The sequence below is a fragment of the Fusarium mangiferae genome, assembly GCF_900044065.1.
Source record: "Fusarium mangiferae strain MRC7560 genome assembly, contig: FMAN_scaffold003, whole genome shotgun sequence".
NCBI lineage: Eukaryota > Fungi > Ascomycota > Sordariomycetes > Hypocreales > Nectriaceae > Fusarium > Fusarium mangiferae.
This window is the reverse complement of record NW_024573923.1, coordinates 3,351,820-3,377,422: the sequence shown is the minus strand read 5'-3', so window position 1 is coordinate 3,377,422 and position 25,603 is coordinate 3,351,820. Positions and strand designations below refer to the sequence as shown.

The window sequence follows — 25,603 nt, the reverse complement described above, 5'->3', positions numbered from 1 at the left end:
GAATATGACGATTAGACATGGGCCCAGATATAATCACGAGACAAAGCAGGATAGTATTTGGCAATACACAGCAATAACGACACAAAGCACGAAGGATGACGAATGTTACTCAAAATGTGTATCATTATGTTGATATTGTTTAAGTTATGTCTAATCAATATACACGAGGCGGTTCCTCTGCAAGTTCATCTATCAGATAGTTCATGTACAAGAACATGATATAAGCCATGCAATGCAGTCCCGTAAACGAGCCAATTCTCGCTCGATCCAAACGCCATGCAAAGAAGGGAAGAAAGGGGGAATCATTCCGGCATTATTCCATAGAACATGAAATTTCGTATGTAGAGCATTATAAACGTTGAGTCTAGTTTGTTGTGCTGTAATAGGTTTAGCATATGTGTGATTTTTGCGGCCTGTCTAGAAGTCTCTAGGAGGCACACGGTTACTGTTCTGCGCCATCTCGACATCGTGGTGACCGTTTGCGGGTGCCTCCGAGTTACTGCGCGACCCGTGACTGGGGCTCCTCGAATCAGAGAGGGCAGAAGGCATGTAGTTGGACTTTTGGTACCTCGCGTCAGGGCTCTTTGTGCGAACGGCAGGATAGAGGTCGATGACGAAGGAGAGGGCGTAGAATGTGAAGATGAAGGATATGGCCCATTCGAGGATCGCGGCGGGGTTTCGCTTTTTGACAAGGCTGCATACGCCAAAGGCGATGATGAGGGCGACCTCTAGCAGGATGAAGGTGAGCTTCACCCAGAAAGACATGCGAAGGACACGATGCTCGCGGTAGTCTAGAGGTTTGTTGGTTAGTAGGCAACGGCTGAAGATGGATGTAGGTAGAGACTCACTGATTCCAAGGCGTTGGTACTCCCAGCAGATGCAGACAGCCGAGAACAGATAGCCTCCAATAAAGAGCGCCAAAAACGTGTTGTGCAGTCTGCTATACTTGCCAGTCTTGAAGATAGAAAGACAGATAAGTCCCACGGTTCCAACGGTCGCAAAGGCTATGGAGAGGCCGCTGAGGACCTTCTCCATGAGGGTCGTGTTGGGCACGAGACGGCCCCGATGTCGCAGCCATCGCTCAGACAAGAACGCAGCATCGAGAAAGATAGAGGTCAGGACGCAGCCGACGATGAAGAGAGGCTGGAGACGGTCGGCGCCGACATTGGAGATGTAGGCGATGTCGGAGTGAATCGATTGAGTGGGATATCGACGGCCGTGTTGATTGACTTGCCATTCGAGGAGCAGACCGAGAAGCATTCCGAGCCAGACGAGGCCTGAAATAACTGGAAACCACTGATCATGTTAGTTGGTATATACCCTCTTGGAAGGTTCAAATAATCATACCCAGTATGAAAATATGCCTTTTACAGCCATTGTGTAGTTTTAATGTTATGTGGTGACTCTATGATGAGATGTGATGATGTTGCTGTAGACTTGGTGTTTCGCAAAACTGGTGATATGGGCGGGCAACTCTTGAGAGTCGACCCAAATAAGGCAGTGACAGCAGCACCTGACCTAGAATTTGCTTGGCAGGGACAAAGTAAATGAAATAGATGGAACAAATACGAAAAGAGAGGGAAAATGGAAAACGAGACAAGGGGTAGGGTATTAATTATATTCCCGTGTTTTATGGATGCTTGGGCTTGGGCTTGGGCTTGGAATTATTCGGTATATTATGGGTCTGCGTTACGTATTGCAACTCCAGGGTTTTTCGATCTTGATAATTCCAAGCTTTTTTTACAATTCTCCCTCCTTCTCGGCCGGGAACTTTTACAGTCTAGCTACCAAGTACTTGAGATCACCGCTAAATACTCCACGGCCGAGGATCTCTCGGGTCCTCGGACGTGTCCGCGGTTCCTAAAGTCCGGGATGTTTTTCGGCAGCCCGGTTTTTTTTTTTTATGGCGGTGCTCATCACTCGTCATCAGCCTTGTTACAGTGGAAAAGAGCCAAGAATGGCTGTGGTAACTCTTTAATGACTTGGCATTGACGCGGCGGTTACAGGGGGGGGTTACGCGGCAGTCAAACCATCCAATGCAGCGAATGCTTGCAGTGGCGTAGAAGGGGAAGAAGAAAAAGAATCACTTAACTAACTAATGCGAATGGGGTAATTGGGTTAGTATTCCTCAGCTGGAGGAGAGGAGAGAGAGAGAGAGAGAGAGAGAGAGAGAGAGAGAGTATCATAGAATGAATGGAGTTTATAATCGAATGACATCATCCCCTTTTGTTTATTTACATTGATTACATCACATTCTTCGCTTACAAAACTTAGTCTGTCACTGCCCAAAACAAGCCTCAGCCGACGACGTCGTTCGGTGGAGACACTAAAGATTCAAGGGGGCCTCCCTCACTATAAGTCTAAGCTTCCTAATCCTTGCATGAATCATGAGCTGAAGCAGGGCCCTTACATTGTAACCTCGACCCTTACTCGAGTATATCCAATCACTCTCAACAAGTAACAACATCCTTGACTTCAACTGCCAAAAACAACTTCAACAAATGCACGAATTCTGTTTTATTATTAAACAAATCAACTCTTCACTCTCCCGCCCATGTTTTGTTCCTCAACACACGCAGCATCGATATGGTCGTCCACAGTAGTCATAGCACCATGTTACATAATTACAACAGTGTCTCCAGCGGCGTTCGAGCTTGTTGTGTCTCTCAGAGTCACTGGACTCACTGTTAGTCACGGCTCTTTTCAGAAGTTTAGGACCTCCATCATTGACACGAACCTCATCGTGGGGGATCGTGGGGATCCTTAGTGGTGATGATCATACTCATGCTCGTACTCAGGATCCTTATCCTCGTGCTTGTGCTTGTGCTCATCGTGATGCTCATTCTTGTGCTTGTGCCCGTGCTTATGTCCGTGGATGTGACCGTGTTCGTGGAGGTGTCCATGTCCGTGGCCGTGCTTGTGCCCATGCTTGTGCCCGTGGTGATGGTTGTGGTAGTGCTTGTGCACCTTCTTGTGCTTGTTCTCTCCGTCTCCCTCGGAGTCACCCTTGCCGACGGTCTTGTCCAGCGCGACTCCGTCCTCGAAGTTCTGGCCTGTGATCAGGGGAGTGTAAGGGAACTTCGCAAAGGCCGCCTGGACGCTGCCCTTGGTGGTGCCATCGTTGGCTCCCTGCTTGGACATGATGATCTTGAGGCTCTTCTTGCACTCAATACGGCGACCGATCTCATAGACCAACGCCTATTCAAAGTCAGTATGTGAGTCTTGGTTTTCCTCATCTCAAGGGCAACTCACATAGTTGGAGACACGAAGACTGTTGATGGCAGTGAGGACTGGTCGTTCAACCTCTCCATCAAGAGTCTTGGTTTGGTGCCGCAAGAGCTTCAGGAGGCGGATCAGAGCATCTGCATACTAGAATTGTGTTAGCATAGTAACCCCTGAAGAGTCTTTTCGTAGAGCTTACGTGAAGGAAGCAGCCAACGACAGGAGAGTCGTTTCCACAAGTCAAGCACTTCTTAAGAGTGGTGCTGTCCACGTACTTGTCAAAGGCATCTAGCCCATACTCAAGGCTATAGATCTTGTAAACAATTTTCTTTCGTTTCGTGTTAGTCATATCAAAGTTTTGGATTCAAGAGAGCAACTCACATGCCAGCACTCCGCCTCATTGCCACAGTCATAGGTCTGCACAGCATGAATGAGCTCCTCGACGTCCTTGGTGGCGTAGTGAAAGAGCTTGCAGGTCTTCTCCTGAGTGAGGATAGGACAAGGCTTTTCGGGATGCTTGTGCTTGGTGACGTGGACATGCTCATGGGGATGAAGATGCTTGTGCTTATGATCGTGGTGCTTGTGGTGGTGCTTGACCAGGTCGGGATCATGGTGATCGTGGTCCTTATGATTGATCTCCAATGGGATAACGAAACCAACAACGGCTGGTGCTGCGCAGAGCGCAATGAAAGGTAGAGACAGTCTCATGTTTGAAGCCTGCAACAGATCACAAAGAGTGGGAGTAGTGTTCAGGGGCTGTAACGAAAGTGAAGAACGACACCGAGAAAGACAGAACGGATCAAGAATCGAAGCAGTCTTAAATAACCATTATAGCTCGTGTTTACCGTCTCATGCCAGAGACTCTTCTCAGTTCAAAGAATCATCGGCTGATTCCCAAGCCACGATGGTGAACTCTTCAGCCATCAGATGGGCAGTCATACTGGCAACCGCTGAAAAGTCAACTCTATGGTACATACGAGCAATTGCAGGCAAGATGTCTCATGTCATCAGCCCAAAACTACCACCTTCCCACGATTCTTGAAGCCTCATACTCATCAGTTTCAGGTATTCTGAAAGGTTGCTTCAGAGATCTGGTGCTCGAAAGATGCCCCTCACGAGGCGTCCGTATAACCGTATTCGCGGACAGTCAAAATAAGGCCAAAACCGCCGAGGCACAACATCGTTACTGTAGCACCTTCGTGCCCTTTTCACTTGAAGGCACCATGGTTTCCTCGTTTCCACGGGCGACGGGCATCTTTGCTACAGCAGAAGGCACTGAATACGACCATTATGCTTTCAATGAGGCTATCAGGTAAGAACAATACTGCCGGTTGCTGTGTGCATCACGCAAAGTCAATCTGGGTGGCTAAAAGCCTGGATATTCGCGTTCCTTTCGTGTCAAGAACACACAATTTGATAATACACAAGGTAGGTAGGTAAGGTAAGAGAAGGAGAGAGAAGTGATGTTCTTGGATGGTCTAAGTCGAAAGATGGAGTATGTATGTACTCTGTACCTCAAATCTCTAGAATTGGAAGCACGGCCGTGGAGCTTATCGGCGTGATAAGCTCCGATGCTCCGATCTCGAATTAGCGATAACGATAAGCTCTTTAACAAGCTTCCTAACATCTCCACGGACTACTCAGCTTAATCCAACTTCCATAAACCTCAAAGCTCGAGTCAGACCAACTGGTCATATCAACATTCAGTCACTCATTATTCAGTATCTCGCCTCGAAAAACCTTGAGCACACAAATAGGCCTCACAACGCCATTCCGCTGGCCGTTCCAGCTCCTCAATCACTATTCACAATCATCTTTGTTAACCATCAACATCAAACATGGCGCTCTCACCAGTCGTAACGCACACCGTTGAAGCGACGCAGCCGCAAAGCTTCGGGCGCGCAATCTCTTCGCCTCTAAAGAACGTCACTTCGCAAACATCTTCTTCCAATGGAACACCTATGCCTCCTGTCACTTCAGCGCCTGCGCCGACGAGTATTCCCACGACTCTCGATCTTGCAGAGCAGATGAACGATGAGGAGAAGCGCAAATACGTCAAAGGTATGCTACAGCGTTGAACACCTCAAGCGTTGATCTAACAATGCCTAGGCAAGAAGCTCGGTGAGGGTACATACGCCGTTGTCTTCCTAGGTCACTTGCGCTCCAAGCCCACCACTCTCGTCGCCATCAAGAAGATCAAGGTCCAGAAGGAATACGATGAGGGCATGGCCCCCGACGCCGTCCGCGAATTGAAGCATCTCCAGGAGCTCTCCCACCCAAACATCATCTCTCTCCTCTCCGTATTCTCGTCAAAAGATCAGAACCTCAACCTCGTCCTCGAGTACCTTCCCCGCGGCGATCTAGAAATGCTTATTCGCGATACCGAATCCGTGCGCTACGGTGCCGCTGACATCAAGACATGGATGGGCATGCTCACCCGTGCCGTTTGGTTCTGCCACGAGAATTTTGTTCTCCATCGTGATATCAAGCCAAATAACTTGTTGATCGCTGATGATGGCGAAGTCAAACTTGCTGATTTTGGTCTTGCGCGAAGCTTTGCTGATCCTCATCAACTCATGTCCTCGCGCGTCATCACCCGCTGGTACCGACCTCCTGAGCTTCTCTTCGACGCGAAGCACTACAGCGGTGCTGTTGATGTCTGGTCTGTTGGCACTGTGTTCGCTGAACTCATTATGCGTGCGCCTTATCTTCCCGGTAACACAGACCTTGACCAAGTTCGACTTGTCTGCGAACTTGTCGGTACGCCCACCGATGATAACTGGCCTGGTGTCACGAAACTTCCTGGTTATGCTGTTCCTGGACAACACCCGGTCCGTGGTAAGGACTGGTATGAGATGCGCTTCGGTACTGTTGGTTCCGACGGTGTGGACCTGCTAATGAAGACACTTATTCTCGACCCCAAGAAGCGCATCACTGCCCGTGGTATGCTTGAGCATCCTTGGTGGCATTCTGAGCCTAAGCCTACTCGCAAGCAAGATCTGCCCCGAAAGGGTGGCGCAGGGGCTGACGACAAGATGGGCGCTGATCTAAAACGAAGGCCAGGCGTGATTGACGATGACAGGGGCTCCAAAGTTGCGCGCAAGCTTGATTTTGGCGGCATGAAATAGATATGGAGAGACGGGACGTAGAGAGAAGACTTTAATGAACACATGACATGTAATTCGGGTGAGCATTCTTAGGCGTTCGGATATATACAGAATAAGGAGAGGAATACGCGACAAATTCGCAAAGGACATAGCTTGCTCAAAATGTGGCATTTTATTAGATACTCAGATCTCTTTTTCATCATAAACTTGAACCCATCCATATATATCTCATAGCCAAGCGCTCGCTCTCAGCATATCTTCGTGATATTGACATTTCGATTTCGTAAGTATATCCAATCACCCAAATTCTATTCTATTTACTCACATAAGCACACACTCAAGCCCATACATTGCTCTCTCGACACTTTTTCGGACTTGATACCAATCCGCCCTTCTCTGCGCATACTCGTAGACTTCTTCAGCTCGGAAAATGCCACCAAAGCGATCGCCATCTGCGATAACTGTGGCCATCTCACGCGCATGTCGCGGGTCAATCAAGAAAATCTGGCTAAGCTCACGAAGAGCAGCAAAGTATGCGAGCAGATCGGGGTTACGCAACGTCCGAATATACTCATAATAGATATTCATATCAGCAATGAGAGTAACCGCGCCCTCGGTACTGATACGTTGTCGCTTGAGGTGTTTGCAGATCGCTGTGAAAAGACGAAGGCCAACCTCACCGTTGAACACATCAAGCATCGACTTATCTGTTGTACCGACAAGCATTTTTGTGTGTGATGAGACAAGCTCTACAATGCGCTTTGCTGTGGCTGTGGGGCCAATATCAGGCTCTGCAGCAGGCACGGCAGGCTTCTCGACGGTGCTAGAGCTGCCGCCAAATCCAGATCCGAATGCAGAGGACGATGTAGCCGTTGAGGGATCAATTGGGTTGTAATCTGTAGGTGGTTGAGTTGTGCCCTGAAGATACTCAACCTCGTCCATCAGGACATCGATACCCTTGTTTAGGCCGGCCGCAACACTCTCGTCGAGCATTTGCTCAAACTTCTTCTTAGCCAGACCTGCTGGGTCCAAGAAATCGTTGCGGTCAGCAATTTTCGGGGTGGCAAGTTGCTGCTCGTAGAAAACGTCAATCATCTGTGAGATAAGGTCACCGACGTTGACAAGCTCGATGAAAGTGACGAGCGGTGCCACGCCCGCTTTGTTATGATCATTAACCTCTCGCGGGTTATAGTGCGACAGATGGTCGACAGCCATATCAAAGCCCGTCTTGACATGCTTCTGCCCCAAGATACGCAGCAACACCACGAATACGGTCGCACACTGCTCTCGAGCTTCTCCACCAGCTTGTCCACCAAGACTAATGAAAACTGAAGCACGTCCCAGGCTGGTTTTGGCAGCGTGCACCAGGTTGAGCGCCACCTCAATGCTGAAAAGCGACTTGATACCTTCAAGCTTCGACGCCATGATTGCAGCCTTGGCTGCCAGCTCATCCGTTGGTGCCTGGGCAGGCAATGGCGTCCTCTGGCCATCAAGTGCCAGACTGGGCGTCTCAGGTCGCGAGGGCTGCGGTGTAAGTGTCCCAGAGCCATTCAGCTCCTTTGACACTGTTGATGTAGGTCTCGATGATGCGGGTTTGCTAGTTGCGAAAGGAGATCCCATCGGAAAGCTGGGTAGCACAGTAACAGGCATCATAACGACCTTCTTGAAAGAGCTCAGAAAGTCCTTCTTGTCAGCTGAGCGATTTATGTTTGACATATAGAACGACTCCAGGGACGAGTCTTGTTCAGAAAGCTTCTTCTCCCAGCTTGCCACTTCTGTATCAGCATGATTTGTGAAGAAGTCTAGCTCAGCTTGGAGGTATAAGTCTAGATGCGGCTCGAAGACGCGCAGTGAAAGCTCCTTTGCCATCTCTTTGACATCCCGCTTGGACCCTTCAGGGGGTGTAAGAGACTGAAAGAAAAGCATCGTCTGCTCAAAAACGCCCGACACGGCTTTCAAATAAGCCTCCATACTACGTTCATGCGCCTCGTCGAACAGTGGTGTTGAATACTCCATGATAATATCCTCCCTGACCTTTTCCACAAATATCCAGAATACATGTTCAGGATTAGGAAAGATGCGTTGCATCACTGAGGCCTGCTCATTGACTTTGGCCAGCAACTTTTCGAAGAACAGCCGTGAAGGTTCGAGTATGATGCTTTCGTCCTGTGTCGCTTGGTTGAGACAGTCCATCGCGTTTACCACCAATAACTCATCATCGTTGAAAATAGGGTGCTTATGCACAAAGAGATCTATCCCTCCAGTGGCGCTATCAAGTGTGTGCAGGACATGTGCGTAGCGATGCATTCGTCCGTCAACGTCCCAGAATTCGTATCCTTGCTCAAACTCCCGTAGGACAGCACTCTCAAAGATCCCCATCATTGATGAGAGCTTCTCCTCTCGCTCCTGGCATCCAGTTGACCAATCGCTATGAGCGAATCTCTTGAGATTTGCGAGCATTTGCGCTTGTTTCTCTGGGTCGCGAAACGCTTGGAAGACGATAGGGTCCGCATGAGACCTTGCCTTCACCAAATCAAAGTAGAAGGGAGCCAAGGCGCCGTATATCTTGCCGTACTCATGCCTCGCGCCACCCCGAATGCTCCTTGCTTTTTTGAAGACATCCAGATATGCTGCCGGGTCTTCGGCGGGGTTTGTTGAAGCCCCCACCGCCATCGTCTCGAAACCATCACGAATATCTGCCACGGCGCGATTCTTAGCCTCCTCTAATGAGGCATCGAATAGTGTTGTTCCTGTAGATTGCGTGGGGCTTGCAAGTCCTTTGGCTTGTTTTGCAGCTGCATTTGCACTTTCTCGTCTTCGTCGCACTGCGTCCTCGAATCGACGACGAGCCTCGACTTCGTCCCAACAATCCATGCTCTTTAATCTTGAGACCCATCTAGTGTCATCGTAAACCATATCTCGCATGCGGTGTGATGCGCGGGCAAAGCGCAGCTGATCGGCGACTGGCAAATAATCGAGGATCGTCACCAGTATCTCTGGATGTCATGTTAGTCGCAGGTGCTCGGTATCGCGAACCTGGTATCTTGCATACCCGCTGGAAGACTGGCTTTCGTGTCGAGCATCTCGGCCGCCTTCAGAGTGCTAAGGATGCTGCCACGATTGGCAGCACCCGTTTTGGACCTATACATGATTGGAGAGGTATATCTATCGCGATTTCGGTCGTTTCTATATTGTCTCGTGTTTGGAGGTGCCCTCTAGGTAAATTGTCTCCTCGTGGTCGCTGTTCAACGATTGTTTCCTCTGCGATGCCATGGGGCGTCCGTCAATCCATTCATTTAGATGATCTGGTCTAGCATATGGCAGCGGGACTCTCCACCTATAGCGACACCGACATTGGAAGACTACTTGAGCTTCGGGGTTGTTGGACCGGTCGTAAATTCCGTCTCTTGGTGATTTTCGTGATGTTTATAACTCGCAATGAGTTAGTTGTAAGAAGAGGAAGTTGTTGGACTGGGTCATGTTACATCTTGCGAATGGAAGCTGTTGGTTAGCTCTGACAGGGGGAAAGTTGCAGTCCACCCACATGTGCCCCGCATCAACGATGAAGTTGGAGGTGGCATCCGAGCTTACCCTGTACCTCCAGACATAAGGATATTTCTTAAAGTTATAGCTATTTCGTGTGATGTCTTGAACCCAGATATTTAATGCAGATTTGTTCATACTGCGTAAGTTAACTTACCTCCTTAAAGCCCCTTTGTTAATTTCGCCCGTAACAGTCTATCCATGAGAGTTATCGTTGAAATTCCCTTCTAAAACAATAGTTGATATAAATCTACTACCCTTTCAATGCTATACATCCATCATGCCAACTCTAGCCCAGTTTTTTTACCAGCAAAACTCCAAAAACACCTTTGAACAACATAGTCAAACACATTGCAGAACGAGTTGCCTATACAAAAACTCAAGTCCGTAAGGATACCCCTACCAACTCCCATTGCATGCGAATGCCATATATATCATGCTCCTACATGTAGTTCACTCAAGGAATGTGAAGAGATGTGTGTGCAACACATTCATAGCCCGAGTAGCATCTCGTGCACTTATCACACAAGAGATGTTGATCTCACTGGCACCTGTTCGACTTCGTTAGTGGACTTCTCTTTAAAGATGAGAATCATGCATACCTTGTGAGATCATTTCGAGGTTGACATTGTGTTCTCCCAGAGTAGAAAACATGCGGCCTGCAATACCGACCATGTTCTTCATCTCAGCACCAACCAAGCTCAGAATAGCCATGTCATTGAGCACGCTCACATCGCCACACTCAGCAAGCTCTTTGGTGGCTTTACCAAAAGCCTCGACTTGCTGACTGCTCGAGTGAATAGCCATAGAGACGTGAACCTCAGAAGTAGAGATAAGATCGACCGAGATGGAGTAAGTGTCGAGGATAGAAAATACGCGAGCGAAGAACCCGTGCGAAATCGATCTCTTATTCGAATGCACATTGATCACGCTGATGTGGTCCTTGATGGTGACAGCTGTAGGTCGCTTCGGCTTCTTGTGTTCTGCCTGAGGCTTGGGAGAGTCCCGTGTAAGTTGATGACTGGCCGAGAGGATGCGGTCAGGAACGACAATAGTGCCATTGCCGCGAGGGTTCTTGACATTCTTGATGCGAATAGGGATCGGCGGTTCAGCACGGATCACTTGGTCCATAGTGAGGTGGTGGATAACCTCTGAGCCATAGAATGTCAACTCAGCTGCTTCGGAGGGTGTGATGGACGAGAGTAGGCGTGCGGTGGGCACCTTGGAGGGATCGGCTGAAAAGATACCATCAACCTCCTTCCAGACCTGGAGTTCCTCAGCCTTGACGCCCACGGCGCAGAGGGCCGCACAAAGGTCAGTGTAGCCACGACCGATGTCACCATCGATGAGACTGCCAGGAACGTTGCCAAAGAAACCGGTAACGACAGGGACGCGGCTCTCACAGGCGGCGATCTTTCGGGTAAAAGCCTCTGAGGCAGTGCGGTAGAACTTGTCGTCGAGTCTCTCGCTAGCATCATAGTGGAATGAATCACAGAGATCGACATATTCAGACTCGACGCCCTGGTTGATGTTAGTGTGAAACTCATAGATATAAGTCAACAGGGTATTACTCACCTTATCCTGCAAAAGAGCCGTCATAAAACGGCAGCTCAATTTCTCACCGAAGCTGATAACACGATCCTTCGCTCTTGAGTTGATCTCAAGGTTAAATCGCTTTGCAGCGACGATATACTCAACCAGCTCTTGGCACTCATCCTTGATTGTCTGAATGAGTTTTCCACGTATAGAAGGATCTTGGATATAAGCCTCAGCAGCAAAGACGTGATCGTTGCAGATATCAAGCATCAATCCACGAGCTTGCTCAACCAATTCATTTTGCTGCTCCTCATCGACGCACATAGCGGCGCCGACACCTCTGAGCTTGCCATAGACGGCGAGTAGTCTATTGCGTCATTAGTATTTCGATCATGCCAATTGACGTTATAGACAGTTCTGTTTATGAAAATACCAGAGCATAGACGTACCGACTAGTGGTCCCTTCAGCTTTCTTGCCCGTGCTTCTGGCAGAGCAAACGACGATGACTCTGTTTTGAGACAAGCTGGCTCTATTGGCGGGGTCAGTTACAGTCATGCAAGACATTTTCAAGCCATTTCTCTCTTTCTCTTTCTTTTCCATATCCAAACATCTTCAGGGAAATATCATACCTGACAATATCTGTAGCAATCTGCACATCCTAGTTAGCAATGTGTATAAAAACCACAGAATAATGCCTCTCCGAAGCTCAACGGGGGACAACAAACCTTGTCCGGAAACTTGCCAACGCTCGTGCCGCCGAATTTTTGAACGACCCAGCCGAGAGACGGCGAATTGCAATGCGAGAGGCTTCCCATGTTTGCTTTTTCTTCGATGTTCAAAACCAGATGTCAAAGATTCGAGTCTCTGAAACGTGGATCCCCCAAAACTAAGGCTGATTCAGAGAGTAATGGTGGTGGAGTTCCTTTTTTTCCGGCTGAGTAACAACGAGGGGAAAAAAAAATTGAGCTCGATTGAGGCACTAATAAGGTACCGACCGATCTTTTATTGAGGCACTGTACCCACGGACAAGCGCCGAACCACCTCCGGAATCCTGAATCAGTACCTTCAAGGTGAAGGGATACGACAATGGCGGTATAACGAGGAGTATGTATGATATGATTTGTAGAATGCGACAGTGCAGTCAATAGATTGAATCGAACTGAAGCGTAAAGAGGTGCCAAGTGTAGATGGATGAGAGATCGACAGCAATTGTATACGATTGGCGTATTATCGAATACTGAAACAAGTACCAAATTGCAATCCCCTAGACAAAGATGAAAGTAAGTTCGGTGTTGATACAGCGAAGGACGGTTTGAGGCTCTCAATGCGAATACCCAATATCAAGACTGGATATGAAATCAGCTGTCCGGGAACGGAGCTTGAGTTTCAAGATGATTAAGTGCGGCTAAGAACAACGTCTCAACAGAAAGGAGGCACAGATGTATATATCAAGTTTCAAGAACCAAGGACTATAAATGAAGACAAGAAATATTATTTATATATGGCTCATGCTGTAGCATCATACTATGGACTCAGGAGTCAGTATTTGAGAACAAGACCGACGTTGCCTCCGAAATAACAGCTCATACAGGGTGCTCCCTCTGTAATATTCAACGTATGGTATGACTCGACCTTGCTACAGGTTCCGTCTTCGGCTTTGTCCTTCATTAGGTAGACGCGTTTAGGTTAGGCTCACTAGAGATTCATGACCCCCACTACGCTAATAACTTAAACTCCACTCAAGCTACCCCACCAGAGACGACTCACTTACACCGTCGTCGACAGCCAGTCATTCATTATACACAGAGCTCAGAGTGATTTGTTATTATTATAACAAAAGCACAATACACTTCATCCAAAGGTTTGATCTACCTATTCAACCAGGCGAATGAAATCGAGGATGATGCAAAACAGTCCCTCTGCTGGCCAATCAGAGCTCAAACGCAGGCTTCAAAACTCACGCATAGGGTAGTCAAAAATCTTTCACCTGAGAGAGAATGGGACGGTAAGGCACTCCTCACTTACAAAGGAACAAAGGGATAATACGATGAGCCAAAAGCCTGCAGTGTATTTGACGATGCGAAGAAATCAACCCCTCCCAATGGGTTCTCATGGTGCGCCTGTGCCAAACCCGACACCATTTATACTCAAAAACTCCAGAACCAAACCTTTCAGCTAATGTGTACACAGAAACAATCATCCCCAATCCTCTATCTTCCAGTCTTCCAAGCCCCCTTCGCTCAATTCGCCAAACTCAGCGCACTTCACTTCCGCTTCTGCCTCTAGGCCATCATCATGTCGTCGTTCCATCGTCCCATCATGTCTGGCAATTAGGACACCCTCCTCTGGGAAACACTGACAACTGTATTAATATAAATCAACCAAGGGTATAATCGATATCCCAATCCCGGAACGCCAATCACCGTGTCAGGTAGACACCCATACACACACACGCGCGCGGGCCTTGCGGCCTTGCTTGAAGTCCTTCAAAGCTCATCAACAGTGAATTCTGCCCCTTCCAATAGGGCATGCTCCTGGTTGTCTGCGCCGGTGAACCCAAACTTGTCCATGGGGAAATCTTCCTCGGGCGTCCTAATACCGATTCCGCTATCGTCGTGGACATCGCCCCCACTCATACCCATCGAGTTCTGGTTGGGTTTGTTGGCTGGGGGGAAGGGAGCGCGTTCCCCTTGGTTTTGCGATGAATTGTTGAGGTTGAATTCGTCACTACCGCCGCTGTATCGGGAGGGTTGCCGGCTCGTGTCTTTTGTTGCTTGGGGTGGTGTGGGCGTTGTCGACCATGTTGTCTGGCTCCTTTTTTGCTTCATAAATCCTCCCTCCTCCACCATAAAGCAGACCAGCTCATCTATCCATGTTTTGGTCACCCACCATGAACTGAAGCTCTTACCCTGGTTCATGGTGAGGTCTCGCATCACAGCAGTACCAATTCTCTCAACGCATAGCATGATGTCGCTCGCTGAGGCGTAAGGGAACCTGGTCGGTAGACTGTTGAGGAATGTTACCCAACGATCAAGCTGGTATGACTCGCCCTTTTCACCAGAAGCTTCGGCGCCACCGTCGACATCACTATCAGATGGCCGACCTTTGCGCGACAAAACATCTCCATATATAGTGAGACATTCCACCTCCCAAGGCACGTCTGTGGGATCAACGAGATCTCGAATCTCGTTAAGCAGAAGATTCACAACATCGTCCATACCCCGAGTAGGAACACATTCGGCAATCTTTCGAGGCCGGATTGTTGTGATCCAGTCGATATACATCTGATTACGCTGCTCACGGGATGAAAGGAAATTAGCAGCAGCGTGAGCTGTCAAGTTGACTCTCAGCGCGCGGTCGATGAGTCCAACAAAGAGTGCCGCGGGTCCCTCCTTAGCACGTATTACGTGCTGTGGCTGGCCTTGGAAAGACTCACGTATGTGCATCACCAGTCTATCCGATATGGACCTGAAAATATCCAAAACATACTTAGGAACAACCTGGAGTTTCAAACCAGATACGATGCTCATCATACGCTGGTAGAGAATGAAATCACACTCCTCAATCCAAGGAGCCAAGGCCGGGTTCCCAAACAGTTTCAGCACAGGCATGGTGAGAGTCCCTTGGAAAGCACCATAAAGATGGAAGAAGGTCTTCTCTTTACAGAAACGGATACAATCGACTAGTGATGTGCAGTGGGCGCGATACAATGCGAATAGAGACTTGGCAGCGTCGGGGTCGGTGCCTTGAGGGAGGTAAGGCTCGAGGTTAGGAAGAATAAGAGGTTCCTCAGGGTCAACAGGCCCATCAGACTCGGGACGGAAGCCCAGTTCGAGCTGAGTCTTTGTTGTGCTAGAGCTGAGGTGGGCAATGTTGGCAATCTGTGGCTGGTTGTATATGCTACGTGACTGGAAGCCGGACTTTTGCGATACTGGGGCCGGGTTGGTCTCAGTGCTGCCAATTTGAGGGGACGGAAGGGCCCCTTGGCTCAAACTGATAGTCGTCTGCGAAGGAAGAGTGCTACTTCTGTTAGCAAGCACATACAAATTACGGTCAGGGATAAAGCTAACTTGAAGCTTTGAGTGAAGGCCGGAGGTTCTGGTAGAGCGCGGGTTGGCTGCACTGAAGGCTCCCTAACCTCGGCCTGGTCCTCCTTGAGTGTGAAGTTCACATAATGATATTTGGACTCTCCGCGAACACCGAGTCGCCGTGTCTTTAGACCGGGGAACAACACCCTAACAAGCTTCCCGAAGCTAGCGGGATTAAGTACGGTGATTCTTTCGGTAGCACATCTCGACGCGTAGTTGGCGTATACTCGTCCTCGAGGTACGGAACCCTTGCCCCTTTCACAGACGCCATGGATCCTATGGGACGATTAGCATACCTGTTGCAAATATGGTAAACATTTCACGACGTACCAGAGCATTGCAAAAACCTGTCGGGTTCGCTCTGAGTTCGGACCTCGTTCATTTCCATGAAGCTCGCTGGCCACGTCAGGGAGGCTGCGATGCTCGTTGGCTTTGAATAGAGCTCTCATTTCAATCTCGTTATTTGCACTCGATCTATTGGACGCGGGCTTTGGGGCTCCAATCATTCCAGCAAAGGAGTTCTCGTCATTATCGTCCCTCTCCATCATTTGGCTATCTCCCTCGGTGAAACTGGCATGGCTGTTATACTGCTCAGCGGGTAACGGGTGCCTTTGCATGGCATGTTTTTGATGTTGATACTGCATCTGGTGACCCATTGGTGCACTCATTGAGGCGTCCATTGAGAAATCCTGGGTTGCTTGGAGTTGCTGAGCCATCATGATATCCTCTGCTGACATCTGAGGCGTGTTCATGTCCTTAACTTGAGCATGACCGTGGACGTGTGCATTTGGGTGTATTTGGCCATTTGGATGAACCTGTCCATGCTGGGCCGCCATCCATTGCGCGTTGTACATGTCTGAAGCGTCGGGAAAGGCAGGCTGCTCCAAGCTGTTGAGGGAAGCTGTTGAAGCACGGGATAACGGTCGTCGAGTCGATCTGACGGCGGCCCGGGTGGTTGGACCTTGAGCTTGATTCTGGTCTGTTATATCCACTGAATTGAATTTGTCAACAACCGGAGACTTTGTAGCTTGACATGAATAAAATGAGGAGATGTTATGCTTTAGCAGCGAAGTTAAAAGATTGTTATGTTGTGTTGTGTGTTTAGACTTTCCCACTGAGTAGCGCGTCCGTAGTAGGTGCCTCAAGCAGGAGGAGATGAGGTTGTTTGGGTATGGGGTTGTCTAGGAAGAAAAACAAGGGAGAAAGTAAACTTACTGTTATGCTCCATACTTAATTGAGTGAGGTACGAGACGAGACCGGGCTGGACTGGGCTGAACCTGAACCGACCGGGACTTTGTGTTGACTTGGTTGACGGAAGAGAGGAATTTGTGGGCGGGCTAAACAACAAACATTGGCTGGGCTGGGGTGTTCGGATGCGCCGACGTCAATAACAATGAAACTCGAGTGAAAAGGAGACGTCAAAAGAGTCGCGAGAAGGGAAAAAAAGACCAGCTGAAGCTGAATAGAAAGAAACTCGTTTCAAAGATGCCGCGCAAGGAGCTACTCGGGTGCGATATGGCGCGGCGCTGAGGGTAACAATTTGACGTTCCTGGAGCTGTTGTTGTCCTTGTTTTGTCGTTGCGAGGTCAACGAGAAATGGATGGTCGGTGGTTCAGTTCAGTTAGGTAATCTTGCTCGCAGCCAGAGCGGGGGTGTTATCCACTTGTTCTATTGGCTTGTCTCACCCGGCTCTCATTGGAAGGGTACGGTAAATTAGCCGAAATTCCTGTTATGATGAGAAACGAGATTTGACTGGCTGCGAATCATTGCTTCTTTTACGATGCCCTCGATCTGTGTTTTGAGGCTTGAAACTGCTATACCATCCCCGGTCAAAGGTGCTCACCGCGAGAACTCGGATGTGTTCTCAGTTATGGAGGAGATCTCCGTTGCCCTTCACAGCCCATGATCGTCCACTGCAACGTGAATCTTCGTAGACAGAGACTGGTTCAACCTCCGTCAAGCTTCTTGGCAGAGATTCAGTTGTCTAGGGGAGATGTGAGATGCTAAGCACATGTTCTGCGTATGATATGGACACGAGATCACGATCAGTGACAATCCACCCCAAGGGAAGCAAACGAGACAGATAAATAAGCATGGGCCCGGACAACCGTCGAGACATCTAGCTAACAAACGGCATAAAGACGGTGAGTATCAGACGATGAGCATCTTAGTGTTATTAAGAGTCCAGATGATTACTATACATATTCTTTCTTCTATCACGAACTTCTGCAAGCTGGCGGCAGTCCTTCCATACAAATACCACGACATTGTACTCCGTACCTTGTTTGCTTACATCTGCCACAATTCATTGTGTCTCGACCCTATAGCATAACAATTTGTATGTTTGATATCCTAGGAACCAGTTATGATGGACATATACATACATATATATCCATTTTTCCAGACGATCTCATTGCAGAATCCAATACTCCGAGATTTATGCAAGTTTCCTGCGTCCCGCTGTATGTAGCCTCCAAACCGTTGAGGTTTGCCCTCCCGAATGATGTAATTCTTTCATTTTTGCTGTAGGTACATGTGATAGTGTGCAACGGCGCTAGGGAATAAAGTACACTGCGTCATACCTGGAATCGTCCAATCTGACGTACGTTCGGATTGCTCTCTCTCTATCAGGAGATATGTATTTGTGACCAAAAATTGAAAAAAGTCAACTGCAAAATACACAGTATTTATAAGAACACAATCTCCTACAGTTTTCATACTAACGAGTAAAATATTCATCACCTGCACAACATCACAAGCCTCAATCGTCTTGCTGATCAACTTAGCACTTCATCTCGCAAAAACCCCCGAACTTACAGGGTCACAAGCCACTGACACACAGTCACTCTCGGTCATTGTCACTGATTGTCTCCGCGTCAATTTTCTTCCTGCTTCCAAGATTCGCTAGGCCCTGTACCTCAGTGATTGGGTTCCCATAAACTTCCCCCCATCTCAGCTGCAGCTAGCGCCACGATAAAAGCTGCCCTCTTCCAGCCCATTCAACTCCTCTTACGTATTGGACGCTAAGTTAGCTATTTCAATACACCACACAACCAACCCCTCCAACACCTTTTTTTCAACTCTCTCACAGCATCACAGCTTCTTTGACAAAACCACACTCACACAAAATCTGCCATAACCAACAATGTCCGCCCAAGATAAGGCTCAGCAGTACCTTGGTCAGCTCGACCGCGAGGTACGCATATCCCCTCACCCTGCGATTATAGCCGCCGCATTGCAGTCAAGCACAAATTGCGCAACGTTACCTTGCAAAATGCTGACACTGATGCCATCCGTATAGCTCTCCAAGTACCCCGCCCTCAACAACCTCGAGAAGCAGGCTGGTGTTCCCAAGGCCTATGCCGCCATCGGTGTCGGCGCTCTCTACTTCTTCCTCATTATCTTCAACCTCGGAGGCCAGCTTCTGACCAACCTCGCTGGTTTCGTCATCCCCGGCTACTACTCTCTTGGTGCCCTCTTCACTCACAACAAGGAGGATGATACTCAGTGGTTGACTGTACGTGGCCTTTTCCCTATCATCGGAGCTGATTCCGGGCTTTGCCGAGGCTTCCTACGATCACAAGCGGTCGCTAACTAGTTTTACAGTACTGGGTCGTCTTCTCTCTTTTCACTGTGATTGAGAGCTTCGTCCAGGTCGTCTACTGGTTCCCCTTCTACTACGTCTTCAAGTTTATCTTCCTCCTCTGGCTCTCTCTCCCTGCCTTCCGGTAAGTTGCCATGCGGGTCTTGCTGCCCCGCTATCCGGAGGATTCGCTTCAAATACTGACTGAAACTGATTAGGGGCGCTGAGCTCATCTTCCGATCTTTCCTGGCCCCTACCCTCGGCCGATACTTCCAGCAGACTGGCTCGACTGCCTCTGGCCTCCGCGCCAAGGCTGACGGCCTCGACAAGACCGAGTAAACGGTCTCCAAGGTTTAGCTTGATCGCCAAACTAACTCTTGCGAATTGTCGCATGCCCCGGATCAAGCAATCTCGGTACTAGAGGATCAGGAAATAGTTATTTATAGGAACTACTCAGCTTCAAAACCACGCTACGCAAATTGGAGGGAATGAGGAGGAGGACTGGCCAGGATTAGGATTTATACCAGCTAGAGAAGCTGTATTGGACTGCTGGGTTGTTCAGGAAGACTTGTGTCGTGTGGATGACTTTGTGTGATGAATGAATGCACTAGAAATATCTTGTTTTGCTTTGAGAGATGCTCTTTTTGGAGCTTCATGAGAACACGTATTGCTGGTATACCGTTTGCCTACCCCACATCTTTGGTTTTGCAATTAAATACCCATGGTAAGGTATCGGGTGTTTCCCGCGTTGTATGAGCATTCAGCTGCAACTGTCGCGTGCTCAGTTGCTCAGCTGTCTCAAAATATCAACATGTATTGCTATGTCACTAATCGTTAACTTCTCACTGGTGGCCAAGCTCCAAGCTTGTTGGCCTGCGATCCAATCTTATCCGATCTGGCCTGACTTGTTGACTTACACTTGACGTAGTGGTAAGTAGTGGCCACAGAACCCTTTTTTTAGTGGCCCGAGCTTTGTACCCGTTCGCCCAGACCCAAAAAGATCCGAACCCATTCCATTGTTGAAGCTGAGTGTGCTTGTGGCTGTGCTGTTCCCGAATTAACCTCTGACTGCGCCTCACTTCCCCTTGCGACTCTCGACTCCTTGGCGCATCAACAAGTGGATGGCACATGCTTGTCAGCCTCAACGACTAAGTTAGCATCTTATCCTGCGCTGAACCATTCAATTTGTTTCGTATTTTCCGTCTTTTCACCACGACAACTAATGCTCTCTATGGTTCGGTCTTGGGAGAGCTCACGATGATAACTCGGCGCCAATAACAACCACATGCGAAGAAAACCGCACGTTCATTTGCTGATTGCGTGTCGATAAATCAAGCTCGAACTCAACGAAAAGGCAAAAGCCCCTGGAGGGAAAGGCCACCATCATGATACCCAATTCGCCCACGTCAAGACCGTCCACGTCGATAATTACTTATCTATCAGTTCTGGCATTGAGCTTGATGCTCTGCGCTCCTGGAAACACTGAAGCTACACTTTCATCACCCAACTCGGTCTTCGACTTTGAAACACTTATCGAACGAAGCGATACATCGAAATTGATATACGAACCAGAGTTTGCGGCTTTTGATCGCAGTATTATTGGTCGTGCCCCGCCAGACCAACCGTTATTAACGAATAATGGCCCCGATAGTAGACCGATAATTCCTGGAGGGACTGTTTGTTACATTGTGGATAGGAAGACGTTGTTCGGGAAGGACAAGAGAGACGATGATCATAAAACAACCGGGGAGACCGCGCATCAGAACACTCGTCGAGCAGAGACAAAGACTGTCTATGTGTCTGCCAATACTTGTTCCAGGCCAACTCTAAAGACTAAAGACAAGAGCGGGAATACAGAACTGGCACCGCAGCTCAGTCTTTATACTTCAACAACAAACAAGATCAAGTGCCCAACAGCAGGCAATTACAACAAGTCAAATCCTGACACCGCCAGGATACCGTTCGACGAGGGCGCAGTTATGCTAACTATGAATGCTACCGACGACATATATATCAGCGTTGTGGCTCCGAATATATCAAAGGCCGATGGAGAATACAAATACCAAATCGCCATTTCTTTCGACGAGTACTACCACAATTACGATGCCAAAAATGGTACTGCTCAACTACTGTTGATGGACTTTGACTCAACATCAGCCCTCCTTTTCACCAGTGATTTGACCCAGGACTCGGACGAGACTCAGCAGATCATGAAGAGGCCGCCACCGTATCAGATATTTATCGGGGACGACAAATTAAGATCCATCGATGGCCTGCAACACTCAACCTGTGGCCTCGCGGACCACGCGGAAATTTGGGCCAACGATAAGAAGACTGGGCGAAACAACGATCTCGTTACGACTGGCCTCACGACACGAGGACAAGGAGGATTGCCCAAGCAGCAATTCCTGGTTGCAGGGCTCAACCACAGTACCACCTACTCGGGAATCCTCGTCAAGATGCCGGATAGTGATAGCAAACGAGATACCAAGTCTGGGCGTACCATAGGCGGTGGAGGCACTGTCTACAAGGCCACCACGTTTGAAACCTCGTCCAGTAAGATCAATTGTGCTTCAAGTTGCTTGAATATTGGCTAACCTATCATCAGGCACAAACTGTAAGATGGTTACAAATCTGGACTTCTGCAACGAGACACAATATGCAGTGCCTGGCAATGACAAAAAGTTCAATAATACTGCTCTGGCCAAGCATTACGATGATTATGCCAGAAAGATGTACGCCAATTTTGAAAGAGTCATGATGCAAGTACCCTGCGAAGCGCCCCCTGAGTCTCGCTACTCGCTAGCACGAGATTGCGATGAGTGTCGTGAAGCCTACAAGCGCTGGCTCTGCACCGTCACGATACCTCGCTGCGAGGATGTTATGGGCGGCAGCAAATATAGCGTTGTTCGCGATGCTTTTCAAGCCTTTCCCAATGGAACAACGCTTCCTGATAATTTCCGCAAGGGTCTCAAAGCCGCAGCAAATAACTCCTCGCGTAACGCCTGGATCGATGAAACCGTCAAGCCTGGTCCATACAAGGAGTTGCTACCCTGCGAGGACGTCTGCTACGAAGTCGTTCAAGCATGTCCCGCCGCGATAGGTTTCACCTGTCCACAACCTGGATTCCCAAGTTTTAGTGTGAGCTACGGACGGCGGAATCCGGATATTTCGAGTATAACATGTAACTATCCCGGCGAGCCAAGGACGAGGGTTAGTGCAAGTGTCACTGTTCGACCAAGCGCTTTTGCGCTCAGTGCTGTATCATTGATGGTCTGGTTGATACTATAAGAGGTGTATTTCTCCTTTTCTTTTTTGGGTATGCTGGGCGTTTGTTGTTAGAGGGACCTCTGCGGGGATGCATCTGAGATTAAATCTAGCGATAGTCTGAATTTCATGTCAAAGTTAAGATGCTCATACGTTTATACAGGTAAGGCTGTTTTGAATAACATCAGTGATTAGGTATCAGTATTCTACACAGAACAACCAAAGACAACGGGTTGCTTTGAACCCCCATAATCTCATTTAAACGCTTCAAGCCTTATTTGCCTTTGTAGCAGCATCATAATCCTTGATAGTTGTCTCAAGTTTCTCTATCGTTGCTATTCATTCACTCGTTAGCCCTCATATCTTCTCATATTCTGTCTTGCGACCAACCTTCGCGCTCCGCACGGATCTCATCTGTTTCAAGTTTTACCCAAGTCCAGTAAGCCAATTGGTACGTAAAGACAGCAATGAGAAGTGTCTTTGCGATAGGTCGAGTGAACGTGCGATAGAACTGAGACTGCCAGATTGTCAACATAAGTCTTACGAATACTTTTGCAAACATACCACTGGGCTTGGTGGCTTGTTCGCATATGTTCTTCTAGAAACTCCTATTATTTTTGGGCTTCTAGACGAAATCATAGGCCGTAGCCGCGTTAAAGTTGTTGAAATCATTGTGTTGGTAATTCGTTGAAGAGTTCACAGTCGCAAAGCAGCATAATATCGATAAAGCTTCAAGCTGCACCAGCCACATGTGGCAGTGAAGTGGGGGCGGGGCCGATGGGGGGAGAGAGACGGTCTTCACTCTAGGTAGGTACGTACTTAGGCTCCCCTGTCGCCTTCCCTTGTCTGTCTTTAAGGGGAAAGGAACACATGTCCCCAAAATTGTTAGTATAGCCCATTTAAACTTCCATTCCCTTACGGGCCCTTGAAATCTGTCCCTTAATACGATCTTAGTACTTTAACGCGACGAAGACCATTGACAATATTTGAAACCGTTCAACACTCAATTCTTCTATACATTACTTTCCAGACTTTTTATCCAGACTCTCAAGTCAGACACAATGGTACGCCACAGCCAGGAACCTCCTACAGAATCCAGTGTCGATCTCATGATGGAGCTAACATGATACTTCCTTGTAGGCGCAAACTCCCCAGCAGCGACGACGCAACGAGGCCTTTGCCAAGGGCAATGAAGCCAAGATGGGCAAGTCGGAGGGTCAGATTAAGAAGCGTGTCGAGAAGGTTCAGAAGTCTCCCATCTCCCTCTTCTGGATCTGTACGTATACACGAACCCCGATGGTTACAGGAGCTGCATTTTGCTAACACTTTGCCACTACAGCTATCCTTGGGTTCGTCATCTTTGGTGGCCTCGTCTTCGAGGGTATCTCCCGATTCTTCGGTTAAGCTTCCATCAATTGAAGTTTTCTATACTATAACAACATAAACACAAACAACAAATAACAATACCCCGACCAGACCTCGCTCTCAGCGATGGCACTACAATTTTTTCTTGGCATCTGGGAGAGTAAGGGTCTATGAATCATTTAAAAGCTATGGACAAGCACGGGACACCAGTCCACCGTCCAGAGGAGCTGAAGGGGGGAAAGGACACATATAATTGTATTTCGCCATGGGAGAACCTGTATTGAATTCGCAGGAACTTTGACTTCAGGAGAATAGGCGCAATCTGGAATCAACAAACATTGACTTCTTCTCGAAGAACAGAACAAGAGGGTTTATTTCTTTGCTTTTTGTCTACCTGACGCCATGCCGCGAACCGTGAATTTAAATAACAACCCTTTCTTTGTATGAGGAGAGCTTCTGCCAAGCCGACCGCTTCAAATGCGAATACCAGCACGAAACATATACTGTGCGTCAAACAACTATGCACCAAGACCACGACGCTTGCTGCCACCATCGTTCTTCATCTTCATACCAGCCTCGAACTGCTTCTGGATGTCGGCCTCAGCCTTGGTAGAGTCGGATGCGCCCTTGGTATTATGAGAGGCGGCGACGCTAGCACCAGCCTTCTTTCCACCCAAAAGTCGGAGGAACTTGGCCTGTCGAGCAGAGCCTCCCTCAAGATCATCGACTTGCCATTGTTCAGCCTGAGCTGCAGACTCGGGCTCCTTTTCCTTATTGTCCTTAGTCTCAGCTCGCTTTCTCTTCTTTTCGGCCTTCTTGGCTTTCTTGTCAGATGCCTTGGGCTCCTCGACCTCAGCCTCAGATTCGACAGCCTCTTCCTCTTCCTTCTTAGGCTCAACGAGTCTTACTTTCTTTCCCTTCTTGTCCTTCTTGCCCTTCTTAGACTCCTTGGGCTCTTCCTCTGCCTCGGGGGAGATATCGGCGGCGGAAACATGGCTTCGTTCGGAAGTGGCATTGCTCAGTCGGCGGTGCTTCATCACGATCTCGTCGGCTGGGATGTTCGTAGGAACTTCGGTTGGCTGCTTGGTCACGGGAGCACCTCCCTCATCCTCAGATGAGCTATCGGAGCCAGAATCTGAACTCTCGGAATCAGAAGAAGTATCGTCGTCCTGCTCAGACTTGGACTCGTTGGCGGTTTTCTGGCGAGGGGAATCAGTGTGTAAATAAACAATCATAGGATGGGTGGACTTACCTCGGCATCAAGAAGTGCTTGGTACTGGGCAGCAGCTTTCTTGGCCTCGGCCAACAACAAGTTTGCCTTTTCTTGGAGCTTTTCGGCACGAGCCTTTAGCTTTTCCTTGCGCTTGGAAGCATTGACGGTTTTCTTCGCCACGGTCTTTGACTTTCGAGGCTTGCCGCCAACGACCTCCTTGGGCTCAGCACTGACGGCACCGGCGGCCTTGACGGCTCGCTTCTCTGCTTTGGCGGAACGCTTCTTCTTGCGCTGCTCAAGCTTGGTTGACTTGTCTTGCTTGCGCTTCAGGTTCTTGTCTACGTGTCACAAACGTTAGATGAGCTTCATAGACTAGGATAAGGGACTGAAGAAAGTGGTAGCTATCTATGACTTACCCTTCTTGGACTTCACCTCAGGGTTGAGAGCAACACCGCCAGTTGTGGACGACGACATGATGACGGTCCTGGATTGACAAAAAAAACAAATTGGGTACAGAGTTGGAAGTAGAAGGACAGTTAGGAACTTCAACAGGGTCGTTTCTGTTTGCCAAAAAGCAGTAAGAAAACCAATCTCTTAGTGTTCAAGGTTGAGTGGTGAATGGCGCAAAGCAGAATCGACGATAGCTTCATGAAATGCGCAGCAGCACTGGGCAGAATC

General features: G+C 48.6%; 11 protein-coding genes across 11 annotated transcripts; 4 read left to right on the top strand and 7 right to left on the bottom strand.

Moving 5' to 3' along the window:
• Positions 1 to 417: 417 nt before the first annotated feature.
• On the bottom strand, positions 418 to 1,377 carry FMAN_04064 (uncharacterized protein; the record flags this gene model as incomplete). Its single annotated transcript, XM_041829270.1, has 3 exons — positions 418 to 791; positions 849 to 1,296; positions 1,348 to 1,377. 3 exons carry the CDS (start codon positions 1,375 to 1,377, stop codon positions 418 to 420), a joined length of 852 nt encoding a protein of 283 aa, XP_041680050.1.
• A 1,386-nt stretch (positions 1,378 to 2,763) lies between these two features.
• FMAN_04065 (uncharacterized protein) lies at positions 2,764 to 3,930 on the bottom strand (the record flags this gene model as incomplete). Its single annotated transcript, XM_041829269.1, has 4 exons — positions 2,764 to 3,198; positions 3,253 to 3,369; positions 3,422 to 3,550; positions 3,604 to 3,930. The coding sequence occupies 4 exons, from the start codon at positions 3,928 to 3,930 to the stop codon at positions 2,764 to 2,766; spliced, it is 1,008 nt and encodes a 335-aa protein (XP_041680049.1).
• A 1,130-nt stretch (positions 3,931 to 5,060) lies between these two features.
• Positions 5,061 to 6,350, top strand: FMAN_04066 (putative cyclin-dependent ser/thr protein kinase KIN28; the record flags this gene model as incomplete). Its single annotated transcript, XM_041829268.1, has 2 exons — positions 5,061 to 5,283; positions 5,332 to 6,350. The coding sequence occupies 2 exons, from the start codon at positions 5,061 to 5,063 to the stop codon at positions 6,348 to 6,350; spliced, it is 1,242 nt and encodes a 413-aa protein (XP_041680048.1).
• Positions 6,351 to 6,650: 300 nt separating this feature from the next.
• On the bottom strand, positions 6,651 to 9,412 carry FMAN_04067 (uncharacterized protein; the record flags this gene model as incomplete). Its single annotated transcript, XM_041829267.1, has 2 exons — positions 6,651 to 9,325; positions 9,382 to 9,412. The coding sequence occupies 2 exons, from the start codon at positions 9,410 to 9,412 to the stop codon at positions 6,651 to 6,653; spliced, it is 2,706 nt and encodes a 901-aa protein (XP_041680047.1).
• Positions 9,413 to 10,325: 913 nt separating this feature from the next.
• On the bottom strand, positions 10,326 to 12,224 carry FMAN_04068 (putative aspartate kinase; the record flags this gene model as incomplete). The annotated part of the gene is made up of 6 exons (XM_041829266.1): positions 10,326 to 10,423; positions 10,475 to 11,393; positions 11,448 to 11,775; positions 11,858 to 11,938; positions 12,039 to 12,058; positions 12,135 to 12,224. 6 exons carry the CDS (start codon positions 12,222 to 12,224, stop codon positions 10,326 to 10,328), a joined length of 1,536 nt encoding a protein of 511 aa, XP_041680046.1.
• Positions 12,225 to 13,895: 1,671 nt separating this feature from the next.
• FMAN_04069 (uncharacterized protein) lies at positions 13,896 to 16,333 on the bottom strand (the record flags this gene model as incomplete). Its single annotated transcript, XM_041829265.1, has 3 exons — positions 13,896 to 15,429; positions 15,480 to 15,773; positions 15,828 to 16,333. 3 exons carry the CDS (start codon positions 16,331 to 16,333, stop codon positions 13,896 to 13,898), a joined length of 2,334 nt encoding a protein of 777 aa, XP_041680045.1.
• A 2,309-nt stretch (positions 16,334 to 18,642) lies between these two features.
• FMAN_04070 (uncharacterized protein) lies at positions 18,643 to 19,419 on the top strand (the record flags this gene model as incomplete). The annotated part of the gene is made up of 4 exons (XM_041829263.1): positions 18,643 to 18,693; positions 18,799 to 19,014; positions 19,104 to 19,225; positions 19,299 to 19,419. 4 exons carry the CDS (start codon positions 18,643 to 18,645, stop codon positions 19,417 to 19,419), a joined length of 510 nt encoding a protein of 169 aa, XP_041680044.1.
• Positions 19,420 to 20,465: 1,046 nt separating this feature from the next.
• On the top strand, positions 20,466 to 22,371 carry FMAN_04071 (uncharacterized protein; the record flags this gene model as incomplete). The annotated part of the gene is made up of 2 exons (XM_041829262.1): positions 20,466 to 21,636; positions 21,689 to 22,371. 2 exons carry the CDS (start codon positions 20,466 to 20,468, stop codon positions 22,369 to 22,371), a joined length of 1,854 nt encoding a protein of 617 aa, XP_041680043.1.
• A 243-nt stretch (positions 22,372 to 22,614) lies between these two features.
• On the bottom strand, positions 22,615 to 23,019 carry FMAN_04072 (uncharacterized protein; the record flags this gene model as incomplete). The annotated part of the gene is made up of 3 exons (XM_041829261.1): positions 22,615 to 22,682; positions 22,738 to 22,864; positions 22,912 to 23,019. 3 exons carry the CDS (start codon positions 23,017 to 23,019, stop codon positions 22,615 to 22,617), a joined length of 303 nt encoding a protein of 100 aa, XP_041680042.1.
• Positions 23,020 to 23,408: 389 nt separating this feature from the next.
• On the top strand, positions 23,409 to 23,751 carry FMAN_04073 (uncharacterized protein; the record flags this gene model as incomplete). The annotated part of the gene is made up of 3 exons (XM_041829260.1): positions 23,409 to 23,411; positions 23,488 to 23,623; positions 23,687 to 23,751. The coding sequence occupies 3 exons, from the start codon at positions 23,409 to 23,411 to the stop codon at positions 23,749 to 23,751; spliced, it is 204 nt and encodes a 67-aa protein (XP_041680041.1).
• Positions 23,752 to 24,230: 479 nt separating this feature from the next.
• Positions 24,231 to 25,399, bottom strand: FMAN_04074 (uncharacterized protein; the record flags this gene model as incomplete). Its single annotated transcript, XM_041829259.1, has 3 exons — positions 24,231 to 24,911; positions 24,965 to 25,263; positions 25,342 to 25,399. 3 exons carry the CDS (start codon positions 25,397 to 25,399, stop codon positions 24,231 to 24,233), a joined length of 1,038 nt encoding a protein of 345 aa, XP_041680040.1.
• Positions 25,400 to 25,603: the final 204 nt, after the last annotated feature.